The following is a 13335-nucleotide window of genomic DNA, read 5'->3' as shown; positions in this document are numbered from 1 at the left end:
TTTTGGGGCGAATTGCCGATGCCGGCATGGGAACTGTGGTGTTCGACTCAATCGGGGCCGAACCCACACTGATTCTGGGACCGGTGAGGGGATAGCAACGGCGCCGGGTAAAACTCCCAGTTCCCATGCCAAAAACGGCCGGAGAATGGCCGGGTCAATGGTCGCGCAGAAGCACAGCGACGACCTGCAGTGGTCGTGCCATACAACATTGGGCCGGCCGTGTGTGAACCCCACATGCCAGATAGTACCCCTCCCTGAACCACCCCCGCCCCCTCGCCACCCACGAACCACTGCTTAAGCGGTCCCCTCAGCCCCCGCCGCCCCCCCCCCCCCCCCCCCCCCCCAAGCTGCTGGACACAGACCGCAGCCGTCACGCGAGGTTGACAAAAACTAAGAACACAAGTGATCCGCGCCGTCGTCAACTCAGTCAAAAAGGGCGGAGAATCGGGAGAGGGTCTTCAGGTGACATCCTGAGGCCGTCCCAATGGCGTGTGGTGACGCCGTTTTAGAGGGGGCATTCAAAACAGGTGCCACCCCAGAGTTGGTCGCAAAAAGGGATTCCCCGCCCGATCACAGATTACAATATCAGCATCGGGCAACAGAGATTCCTGCCCAATGTTTCCACAGCTTAATTATTTGAACAATCTAGAAATTAAGGGAAACTTTCATCATTAAATCTAAGTGTTCATTATATCAACAACTCTGTGATGTTCTCTGCCTTGCTCTATCCAGATGGCTTTGATGTGTTGTGTTGATCAGAGAACGAGTCTTGTAAACCAACAAAACTATTTCATTTAACACAACTGACTGGATTCGACACTCGTCCCTAATAAACTAAACATTTGATTAATCACTAATAAACTACATCCTTGAGCATGCAGTATTAAATCAGACATACAGTGTTAAATACTACATAACCTACTAACCCCATCTTTCTAATTTTTGTCTTCCAGACAAATAGATCATAAATATCAAATACAGCAAAATCATAGCCTTGTCATTACAACAGTCTTTTTTTTAAACTGTTGAAACTTTTTACAGTCCATAACCTTGAGTAAGCATCCAGTCTTCACTGCGGTCATGGTCACATCACCAACAAATCATCAGTCCAATCAGTCAAATGTTCGAATGGTTGAATCATGGTCGTCGTCCGATTTGGTCTCTTTCTGTGCTTGTGAAGTTGCCTTTGTGTTTCCTGTGACTTCAAAACCTGTTTGGTATCTGGTTTCACACACAATGTCCTGTTCTTCCTGACATTGGGGCCATTATTCGTGAACTTGGCCTTGTCAACACACGCAAGTGTCTGGTCTACTTACTGTGCTGCAGTCCTTTGTCTGGTCGTCAAGCATAACTGCAAGTTCCAACACTTTCCTACCATGCAAGTGCCACGTGTCATCGAATTGTCTATTGGTATCACAGACGTACCTCTTGAGTAAATTCTGTGGTACCCAAACTATTCTTGGTGTGCTCAGGATCAGTTCCTTGATACCTTGTTGATTCAAATGTAGACCCAAACTCTTGGTGTTCCACGTCTGGAACCAACCTGTCCAAGAAGTCTTCATCTCCTTGTTGGCTGTTCTTCATTGCTGTGCTCTCTAGTGACCTGTTCACTGCAGCACGACTATCATCAGCTTTTGTACAATTCAGCTGAGATCTGTCAGTCTCACTTTTATCTGTACAACTTGAATGCCACTAGTGGTCGCTACTTCACCAGTCGCACACAACGTGTCTGGACCTTTCTGGTCCTCTTCATGGTGCTCATCATCCGATCTTTCTGCTGTAACCTCCAGCAATTAGACATTCCCGGTCTTCTTCTGCCAGCTCATCAAATAAACATGCTAGACTTTCCTAGTCTTCTTCTCAATCCATTGACGTATCTGTTGCTGCACAAGCTTGCACACCCACTACCAATATCTGCCCAGCGTTAACCACCTCAAAATCTAGAGGCATTTCAATTTCTCCATGTCTCACAAACAGACGACATGTACCTTCCATGACGACCCTGTTCCCAGGTGTCCAGCAGTCGACACCTAGAATTCAGTATGGGTGGTATTTTATCAGCTTGCAACAAGGTCTTCCGCAATATCAGTTTCGTGTAGGCACCTGTATCTATCCTGAATGGTGTTGCTATGCCATTCAGAACACGATCAACAGTCTATTTACTACTCGTCTTTTGTTGGAGAGGCGTAGTGGATTCCTCACCCAAATCCCTTGGAGCAACCTCAGTGAATCACTATCAGGACACCTATCTGCACCTATCAGGTCTGCTACTTGCTTTCTTGATTTCTCCACAACTGCTTCACTCTCCCAGCCGGAAGCATGGTATCAGGAAGGTGTCCGCTTCTCCAAATTGCTCGGGCGAGATTCTCCCATATAGGGAGAAATCGTAAGGCTGGCATCAAATCCGGGCGGGTTTGACGCCAGCCCCCCCCCTTCCCGACCGGGAACCGATTCTGGTCCCCGGTCGGGGCTAGCAGCCCGACGCCGTAAGCTCCGGCATCACGGGCTTAACGAATTTCGTTAAGACCGCTTGCCCGAGTTAGCGCCGGCTGACGCGTCATATGACGTCAGCCGCGCATGCGCGGATTGGAAGACTCCAACCCGCGCATGCGCGGATGATGTCATCGCGTATTTGCGCGAAACCCGCGCATGCGCGGGCCGGGATGCCCCTCAGCCGCCCCGCGAATGGATACTGCGGGGCAGCGGAAGGACAAATAGTGCGCGGGCATCGGGCCCACTGCCCGCGATCGGTGGGCACCGATCGCGGGCCCATGGCACCCTTGGCACGGCCGTGGTACTGCCATGCCAATCGGTGCCATGGTTATAAAATGCGAGTGTTTACGGCCGTTTTTACGAACGGCCAGACCAGGTGCGTTTGCCGTTCGTAAAAACAGCCGTAAAGGGCTGGGAACTCGGCCCATCTATCAGCTGTGAATCGCTGCCGGCCGTAAAAAAACGGCGGCAGCGATTCGTGTCGGGAGTTGGGCGTTGGGGGGGGGGGGAGAATAGCGGGAGGGCGTCAGAACAGCGTGGCCGTAAAATTTTACGAGCCACGCTATTCTCCGCACCGTCGGGAGTGCGGAGAATCTTGCCCCTCATGTTTGCTGTCTTTAGTTGAGTTTTCAAACTCTTTATCTTCTCTTTAGACATTTCTCATCTTCCTGAAGTCAGTGTGAGACTTACTAAATTTGAAACCTGGCGAAACTGCTTGTTCCATTCTGTAGTCTGTCATGTCACTGCTCCTGCTATCATTTATGCAGTTTCGTGCCCTTTAAACTCATTTTTTCAATTGCTGGGCACTGTTCCTTTAAGGAGGCAGAGCTCCAACATCCTGATGTCATCGACGTCATGTGCACACTTCCAGTGTGCATGCTCAAAACGATCCTCGGCTGGCGTGCGCAACCTTTTGCGCATGCGCAGAACGGTCATCTCCCAAATAATGTCTTTTTTCAATATGCGCATGTGCAATCTGGTCCCGTACATGTGCAGAACGTTCAAAGTCCGAATCGTGCATTTTCTTCAGGTGCATTTTCGCAAACTGGCTTCACGTCCAACGCGCCAACTTTTAGCTGCGCCACAGCTTCAACGGACATAGAATTTTCACGCCACTTTCCAGATTCAGCATTTCTGTGCATCTATTTTTAGTTGCTGTACACGCACAGGACATTTTAACAGAATCTTTCAGCATTACATTTTTTTGCTTTTGCAATCGTTCACAAGGCTTTTCTTTTGTTGGAAGCCGCCAAATTCTTTCAGGCCTGAAAGGAATCATGGAATTGGGTTTTAAAGAGAGCCCAGTTGGGACATAGTTTACCATCTGCTGTGAGGTGCTCCATCTTGCTTCATGGATGTTCTTTTAGATGTAGAGGCTGATTGCTTCGCAAAAGTGAAAAAGCGAAAAGCTGGAGGATTCTGTTAAAATGTCCCGTGCAAGTACAGCAACTTCGTTCAATCGTCATGTATTTTTTCCATTTATGGTGTCCTCACTCATGTACCTATTCTAGTTTACGAGGGGCAAACTTCTGGTGCCATGTGTTGTTCTCTATCTTTCTCTATCCAGATGGCTTTGTTCTGTTGTGTTGATCAGAGAACGAGTCTTGAAAACCAACAAAACTATTTTATTTAACACATTCGACACTTATCCCTAATAAACTAAACAGTTGATTAATCGCTCATAAACTACACTCACTATATTCATCTAACATCCAACTCTCTAACTTAATAATCTAACTCTCTATCTTAATAAACTTCTCTCTAGCTCTCTCACTATCTTCAGTCCTTCTAACCTGCTTCTACTCCTACCACCTACTCCAATCTTCTGTCCCACAAGGCTCAGCGTCATCCCTTATATATTTCTACAATTAGCTACCTCGAGTGGCTGTCTGTATCCATTTCACTAACCCTTACATTACCTTCATGTATGAAAATACAACAAACTCCACATGCAAAATTAATAAAACCTCCAGAGAATTCAAAGTCATTCATATAAACATACAAATTAGGAGCAGGTGTAGGCCACTCGATCCCTCGATCATTCAATAAGATCATGGCTGATTTGATTATAACCTCAACCCCACATTTGATTATAACCTCAACCCTGATTTGATTATAACCTCAAGCCTTTCCCCAATAACCATTCACCTCCTTGTTCAACGTGAAATTTCAGTTTGAAACATTCATGGATTTTAATTTCAATTACCATTTTTCTTTTGAATTCAGCAATGATTACATACAAGGATCACTATATAAACTAATGAAGATGGCAGCTTAAGTGCAGTTTTTGCCTGTTAGTAAGCAACTAAAAGTGGACAAAGTGAGTTTTTGTAAATAAATATAGAAGAATTACCAAGACAGAAGAGAATAATTGCCTTTCATTTGTCACAGGAACGTTTTGATGGAATCAGCTCAACCAAAGAAATCAACATAATTTTTTTAATGATTCAATTCAAAACTTAAATTGTATCAGCAGATTGCACCCATTGTTTGATACATGCCATTAAATGAACAAGTAGAAAAGGGATCAGAAATATTACAAACACTTTTTGATGCTGTTTTACCTCAAGTTCCTCCCAAAGCTTTTTCCTTAGCTCTTCTCCTTGTTTCTTCACTTGCCTTTCTTTTTCTTGCTTCATCACCAAAATCTTATCCAGTTTTTTCATTTTCATGATCGCCTCTTCCAGTTGGGGGTCTTCAGCTTTCTGATTCGAATCTTCTTGCTCAGGACTGTCTAGTTTTTATTAAAGGATAATCTTTATTTCTTTGGATTCAAAATTAATATAATCATATTTTCTAACTGTGCAACTGCTATTTATTTTAACAATAACTATCAATTAAAGTAAAAGGTAAAGTGCATGCACAACATTTTAGAAATGTAAGTGCACTAAGTGCATTCCAATTACTCAAACGTGTGATTTAATTGCACTTAGCTCTCTCCGATATGGTCAATGTTTATCCCTAGAATCCAGCCCACTAATTCTAGGGATCTAAAAAGCCTGAGGACTTCAAATGAGAGGATGAGGTTAAGCAGATGTTTGGGCAATTTCTTCCTCATTTTCCTTTGAGGTAGTGGCGGAAAGGTGTCACAGTGGTTAGCACTGCTGCCTCACAGCGCCAGAGACCCGGGTTCAATTCCTCCTTTGGGTCACTGTCTGTGGAGTTGGCACTTTCTCCCTTTCTGCGTGGGTTTCCTCTGGGTGCTCTGATTTCTTCCCACAGTCCAAAGATGTGCTGGTTAGGTGATTTGGGCTTCATAAAAAAAATTGTCCCTTATTGTTCAAAAGATTAGGTGGGGTTTTGGGGATAGGGTGGGTTGTGGGCCTAGGTAGGGTGCTCTTTGAGAGGGTCGATGCAGACCCGATGGGCTGAATGACCTCTTTCTGCATTGTAGTGATTCTATTCTATTCTAGTGTGACCATTCATGATGTAAAATCATCAACAAAGGCTCTTATTCATGTGGATTCTGATACAAACAGTTTCATATTGCAATTGTCAAGCAAATAGCTAAATATTATTGCTATATTAACAGGATCTTGGTGGGAATGTCAATTTTTCTGAAGTGGTACATTGTCCAAGTAACTGGTAACGTTACTGGACACGGGCATGCACTAATGTGAATTTCTCCCTTCCCTTTACCAGTCAACCATAAAAACCCACGTCAACTGTTAATTTAGTGACAATTTTGTGAATATACCACAAAGAGAGTTTAGATTGTCTGAAGTAAATCATGCAGGACGTTTTTTGCAGCCATGGATAAGTATCAACCTAGATTAAGTTTCTTTACGACATAGATGAAACAAATCAAGCACCAGTAAATGGATTAAATTGCATTTAATTTCCAACATTGAGAAAACAATTCATACCAGATTCTGTCGTGAAAGGTCTGGTTTGATCTGGAGTAAAGCAATTCACTGAGTCCCCTTCACAATCTGATGAAGTAGAAATCATTCCAGAAAGAAATGAAAGACAATGGGAATTACCTTAATTGTTTTTTCTTCTATTGCTGTACCATACAAGTTCTCATAATTATATAGAAATATATTTGTCTTCCATATTTCAAAGTACTATTGCTGTTGACTGTTGGATCCCTAGATCCCAAGCAAAGGGCATTAATTCATAGACCAGGAATAAACAGAGAAATGTATTTAGTTTATTTCATCATATGATCATTCTCCTCTTTAGAAGGTTTGGATTACCTTAACACTGGGCATTAGACTTTTGTAAACCCATGTATATTTGTTAAAAAGTAATGGAAGTAGCACTGAGATCATGAAATGTCACAGCTGAGATAGTGGAGCGGATTTTGCCAAGGACTTCAGAGCACGGACGGCAGTACCAAATGGTCCTGAGCCTACACTTGACTGCAGTGCACCGGACGGTATAAATTTCCTGGAGGGAGCCTCCTAATTGCCCACCTCTGCCCTTGCCATCCTGTTAAGGACAAGGGCAGGGCTCTTGGTGCTATCCCATTCGAGGGTCAGAAGCTCGGAAGCCTGGCCAGTCTCACCGGGACAAGAATGCGCTGCGGAGGTAAGTCAACGTGGAGGCACTCTCAGAGGCCTGCACTGAAAATTAAAATTATAGGGGATAAAGGTGTTAGGCCCCTCATCGCAGATACAAAGGCCCTCCAAGTGCATTGTTTGGGCCATGGATACAGTTATTCCTGCCAACAGCACCCTCACTGGGACATGGAGCCTTCGCTTCCGATGGGCTTCTGGGTCTGCCGCAGAGAGTCCACCTCCTTTCAGTTAGTGGCCTCTGCACAAGGTGGGGGAAGAGGGTCACTCAGCCAGCAGCAACCTTCTGGTAGAATTAGACCCTAATCAGATCCCTACTCCGATTAATTGGCTGCCTGCCTAGGAGAAACCTCCCTCGCTATGGAAATGTGTCAGGGAGCCAACCCTAACCTCCCTCCAAGTCCACCACCATGAGACCAATAAAATTAAACCCAGTAAGCCCGTGCACAGGAAGATACGCAAATATGCATGGAAATAAGCAAACAACTACAAGAACTAACAGAGGGGAAAGTAGGATGGCAATTCTTCAGCCATCTCTGGCTTCCTTGTGGCAATCGCCAATTAATTTAAGGAAAGTGATTCCATGATAGCACATAGAATGTAACATATTAGTTCCTCTTCAGACAGACAATTAAGAAATCTGTCTAGTATCAATGTGTGTTTTATAAAATAGCTAATCTCTCATTGACAACCTGTTACCAACCTTGGGGCAGAGTCAAAGTAGATAAAAATTGTCTATATTCCAAAGATAAGCAAGGGTATGTGGAAAGATAATGGAGAGGAAAACAGATTCATATTTATAATTTAATCTGAGAAATTACTGAAGAGCTTGAGCAAGTGGTGATTAATTTAAAGAGCATTAAAATGTGAAACTTCCAATTCATTACTGCCACAACATTATGGCTTCAGAATTTTTTTCTATGTTCAGTTGCCACCTGTAATATTCCTAAATTCACAATAGTTGTCGAGGATATGCAGCAGATAAACAAAAGGTTCCAAAAGTTGAACTGAACTGCATAAAAAGGCTTAGCCTGTGTTACAACAACATTTCTCAGACAACCAGAAACCCTCCCATTCTCCTCAGGTGATCCACTGCTCACCCAAACCCATGGTTTAGCACAGCGGGCTAAACAGCTGGCTTGTAATGCAGAACAATGCCAGCTGCGCAAGTTCAATTCCCGTACCAGCCTCCCCGAACAGGCGCTGGAATGTGGCGACTGGGGCTTTTCACAGTAACTTCATTGAAGCCTACTTGTGACAATAAGCAATTATTATTATTATATGCAAGTGAAAAAATGCATATTTTACTTTGATCAGAAGGTTTGCAAAACCAGCATCATGTACATTAAAAATAATGCGTATTTTCTGGAGTTAAATGATATATTGTCCTCCAGGGCTTGAACATATCATCTTGGCTGATACTTCAGTCCAGCTAGTTTCAGAAATGCAGTCTTGCGCAAGAGATATCACAAAGGCTGTGATGGCCTGTCCGGTTGGATGTAAAAGCTTCCCATGCACTATTCAAAGGAAAACCAAGAGAACCATCTAGTGTCCTGGTCAACATTGAATGTCTCAACCAACATGCTGAGAGCCATTTAATTGGTCATTAACCTGACTTGCTGTTTGTAGGACCTTCCTGTGTGTAAATTGGCTATTAATACTGCATTAACTGCACTTCAAATAAAGTCATTGGATATGAAGTGTTTTAGGACTTGTTGAGGAGATGGTAATGCACAATATAACCACAAGCGCATTCCCTGATCTTCCATTTAAAAAGCACTCTTTTTCAGGCAAGTGAATACACAATGAACAGCAGGATGCTAGAAAGTACAGAGGGGCAGAGGGATATGGGGCACATGTACAAAGGTCCCTGAAGACAAGCAAGACAGGTAGATAAGGTGGTTAAGGCGGCATGTGGGAGACGTGCCTATATTAGCCGAGGCATAGAATGTAAAACAGGGAAGTTATGATGGAGCTGTATAAAACGCTCATTAGGCCACAGCTAGAGTTACATGTGTAGTTCTGGTCGCCACACTATAGAAAAGATGTGATTACATGAGATAGGGGGCAGGAAGAGTCACCAGGATGTTGCCTGGGATGAAGCATTTCTACTGTAAAGAGAGGCTCGTTAGGCAGAGGTTGTTTTCCTAGAGCAGAGAAGGCTAAGGTGTACAAATGTGTCATCTATTCTGACTAGCTGTCGGCCACATGGGTTCCGGGTTTCTGGAAGGGAGAGTCCCATCTGAAGTGGAGATGCAATCGCAGAGCCAGGGACTGCATCCAGGGCAGCACAGTAGCACAGTGGGTAGCACTGATGTTTCACAGCTCCAGTGTCCCAGGTTCAAATCCCAACTTGGGTCACTGTCTGTGTGGAGTCTGCACGTTCTCTCCATGTCAGCGTGGGTTTTCTCCAAGTGCTCCTTCCACAAGTCCCGAAAGACATGCTGTTAGGGGAATTGAACATTCTTAATTCTCCCTCTGTGTACCCAAACAGACGCCGGAATGTGGCGACTAGGGACTTTTCACAGTAACTTTATTGCAGTGTTAATGTAAGCCTATTTGTGACAATAAAGATTATTATTATTATTATTACTACTGAGGGGTTGTCGGCAAGCATCCAGCACCTGTAGGTGCAGGTAGAGGAGTCCAACCATGTACAGGTGCAAGAGGTGGTGCAAGCCATGTATGCTACCCAGGCGGTGTCCATGGTGGAGGCAATGGGGGTGAGGATTTTCGCTATGGATCAGCATGTCAGGCCTGAGGCATTCTGTGCAGGCGCTGGCTGGGGCCCAGGATAAGGCTGCAGTGTCACAGGCAGCCATGTGCCATAGCCACTTGGACATTGCAGCAGCACTCCTGAACGTGGTCCAGTCGCAACAGGCCATGGCTGGGAACGTCGGCAACATTGCCCAGGTGCTGGCCAACATGGTGCAGACACAGAGTAAGGTGGCCCAGTCCCAGAGGGAGATGGCGCAGTCACTGGCTGATGTGACACAGACCCAGAAGGTGGTGGCACAGCCAATGGGTGATGTGGCGCAGTCCCGGGAGGTGATGGGGCCCATGCCGGTGACTCCTGCAGAGGAGGTGCGGGAACACTGTAGCACCTCGGACTCTTCCCTCCCCAACTCCCCCTCCTGCATCTGATGGGCAGAATAGGGTGGCACAACAACACTGGGACACCCGGGCAGCAGCTAGGCTCCCCCCTCACCCATCCTTGCATCTTCCTTGTTGGACAATGTTGTGAAGGATGCCAGCACATTGCAGGCCACCCTCTAAACGACAGACTGGAGGGCCCCTCCAGAGAGGTCCAGGCACCTGAACTGCATCTTCAAGATGTTGAAGCGCCATTCGATCATGCCCCAGGTCACTGCACGAACGTTGTTGTTGCAGCGGATCTCTGCATTAGTCTGTGGCCTCCGGATAGGCGTCATCAACCACGATCACAGTGGATAACTCCTGTCACCTATGAGCCAATCCCAGGGATGCGGGGGGGTCTTGATCATATCAGGAATCGTCAAGTGAGCCAGGAAGAAGGTATCGTGCACACTGCCCAGGTATCAGGCGCAGACATGCATGATGTGCATCTGATGGTCACATATTAGTTGCACGTGGAACCCCTTTTGGTTTGTGTAGAGCGGGTCTGTCATCTGCAGGTGCTCACAGGGGGACATGCTTCCCATCAATCACCTCCTGGAACCGGGACATGTCGGCGATGGCGGCGAATTCCACTGCCCGGGCATCCTGGTGGGCTCAATTCACATTGAAATGGTTGTATTGGGCCGACCAAGCATACAGGGCTTCCATGATGGCGCGGATAAACCGAGCTGTGTGAGATTCCTGGCAGGTCCCAACTTGGCGCCTGGAAGGACCCCATGGCATAAAGGGTCAGGGAGACCGTCACCTTGATGCCCGCCAGGAGCTGGTGTCCTCCCCATACCCCCACGGTTCCAGATGTGCCATGATCTGGCAGATATGTTGCACTGTCTCCCTGCTCAACCAGATTCTTCGACGGCATGCCCAGTCCGACAGGTCTTCGAATCACAGGCACTGCCGGTACACACAAGGCCTCATGTAGCCCCTCCTTTGCACCTCCTCCTCTTTGGCCTGTGGTGCAGCGGCTCACCATTCTGGGCAGTTGCCTCCTGTTCCTCTGGGCCACGCTCCGCTGCTGCAGCTTCCTCCTCCTTAAGCAGCTCCAGCTCGTACAGCCACAGGACATCCCCCAGAGCTGCGATGACTAGCAAGAAGGCCACTATTGCTGGTTGAATTCCAATATCAATTGTCTGCAGGGTTGGGGGGGGGGGGGAAAAGGCTGACATCTTAGTATGGTGGATGGCCCTGTGCCCAATCATGTCCAGCGGGCTACATGATGCCCCCAGTTGGCATTGCGGCCTCAGTCCCCGTCAGTGCCCAGCCAGTGTCATGACCAGCAGCCCAGAGTCGCATCTCTCCATGTCCTACCTCCTCTCTCTCCCTCATCAGCCGTGACACCAGTTTCACAATTTTTAAAAGCAGAAGAAACCGCGCCGTCGGGAACTCGACCCATCGGAGGCGGAGAATCATAGAGGCCCCAGAAAATACCAGGTCGAGCCTGCTAATGATATGCAAATAGTGTTTACTGTAAGTGCAGTATTTACTGTTGGAATGCATTGACATAGCTGCCGAGGCCATGAAGAATTGCGATTTGGTGTGAAATCAGCGCATGACCCAATTTCGGCAGCGGAACCAATTCTCCGCTCAATTGTGTTTCCCGATTCTGCCGTTAGTCGACAGAGAATATAGGGAAAAAACTTTTCCCTTTGGTAAAGGTGTCAATAACCAAGGGGCATAGACTTATGGTGAGGGGTATGAGATTTACAGGGGAGTTGAGGAAACAATTTTCACCCAGATGATGGTGGAAAACTGAAATTCACTGCCTGACAGGGTGGTAGGGTGGCGTAGGTAAGAATACTCACAGCATTTAAGAACATTTAGGTGAGCACTTGAAATGTAATAGCATACGAGGCTATGGACCAAGTGCTGGAACATGGAATTATAATAGATAGGTTTGTGATGGCTAGACAGACACGATGGGTCAAGGGGCCTCTTTCTGTGTTCTAAAGGTCTATGACTCTGAGAAACCCACATTTTCTTTCTAAGCTAAGAAATAAAGGGTGAAGATGCAGTACAACCTTAAATAGCTTTAGCTGTGACTACTGTGTGTGTTCAGTTTAATAAGTAACAAAATTGAAAATTCAAGTTTATTTTTTTAATTTTGAAAGTTCTATGAAGTTGATTATATTTCTCATGTGATACACTGCTCACCCATCCTAATGTCACCACAAAATACCGATTTCACTTTTATCAGGTTTGTGAAACCAATATCACATACCAGCTCCTAAAATTATCTAAAATCAGGTGTATTGTTAAGTTTTTGGCAGAGGCTTAACAACTGTCATTTTTAATAACTCAAATCAGACACAGTCTATCAACTCAAATTTCTGACTTACAATACTATTTAGAGAAAAATTATAGTGTGAATGAACCCCTCAGAAAGCGACGGCAACCAGCAAGGTATTTCTCTTTAACAAGGGGTTCACTGTATCAAAAGCTAACCTCTTATGGGAAGTATAACACAAATTTTATCTGGGCCAGGAAAGAACTTCATTGTATTACATGCTTAGCATTGTCCCCTTTATCTCCGGGATTTCAACACAAACTGCTGTATTCACTTTGCCCACTGGCTACATGAAACCGATACAAAACTAATTTGGTATTGACTGTTTTGCACTCAGAAGAATGAACAGACTGCTCTTGGACCTTAATTGGATATAGGCTTATAGCACATCCCATCCCAGCATTACATTGTCAATCACCTCAAAGAAAGATTTGGGGACAAAGTGACACAAGAACTGCACGGGATAAATAGTCTTTTAAAATGATGACAGAGGGCATGATTCTAACCCCCCCGGTGCAACTCCCACTATTCCCGAACGGATCACAATGCTCCTGGCCTGCATCACGCAACGGGATCTGGTTCACACCCTCGCTGGGTGTGAACTAGACTTGCATATTTAAATAAAACTTTAAACTTATTTCAATATGCTCAGCCCGTGAAGACAGAGTCTCCCGGCTTCCGGGATTCACCGCCCTCAGTGGCACAGAGCGAGGCCGCTGCAAATCTGTACTTACAATAAGTTACTGTGAGAATCCCCTAGTCGCCACATTCCGGCACCTGTTCAGCACAGAGAGAGAATTCAGAACGCCCTTAACCCAACAAGCACGTCTTTCGGGACTAGTGGGAGGAAATCGGAGCACCCGGAGGAAACCACGCAGACACGGA

The 13335-nt window shown here is 45.8% G+C and overlaps 1 protein-coding gene across 4 annotated transcripts in view; it reads right to left on the bottom strand.

Moving 5' to 3' along the window:
• fsip1 (fibrous sheath interacting protein 1) overlaps positions 1-13335 on the bottom strand; it is a 612301-nt gene that overhangs the window by 588926 nt on the left and 10040 nt on the right. For 3 of the 4 annotated variants that reach the window (XM_038785689.1, XM_038785714.1, XM_038785697.1), the window contains exons 4-5: positions 6360-6425; positions 5058-5227 (exon numbers count right to left, since the gene is read on the bottom strand). In XM_038785689.1, the coding sequence (XP_038641617.1) occupies positions 5058-5227; positions 6360-6425 (236 nt within the window). The remainder of the gene's footprint in view (positions 1-5057; positions 5228-6359; positions 6426-13335) is intronic. The other variant, XM_038785705.1, reaches the window with a different exon arrangement.

This window comes from Scyliorhinus canicula, chromosome 2, assembly GCF_902713615.1.
Source record: "Scyliorhinus canicula chromosome 2, sScyCan1.1, whole genome shotgun sequence".
Lineage (NCBI taxonomy): Eukaryota > Metazoa > Chordata > Chondrichthyes > Carcharhiniformes > Scyliorhinidae > Scyliorhinus > Scyliorhinus canicula.
This window is presented reverse-complemented; position numbering and strand designations above follow the sequence as displayed.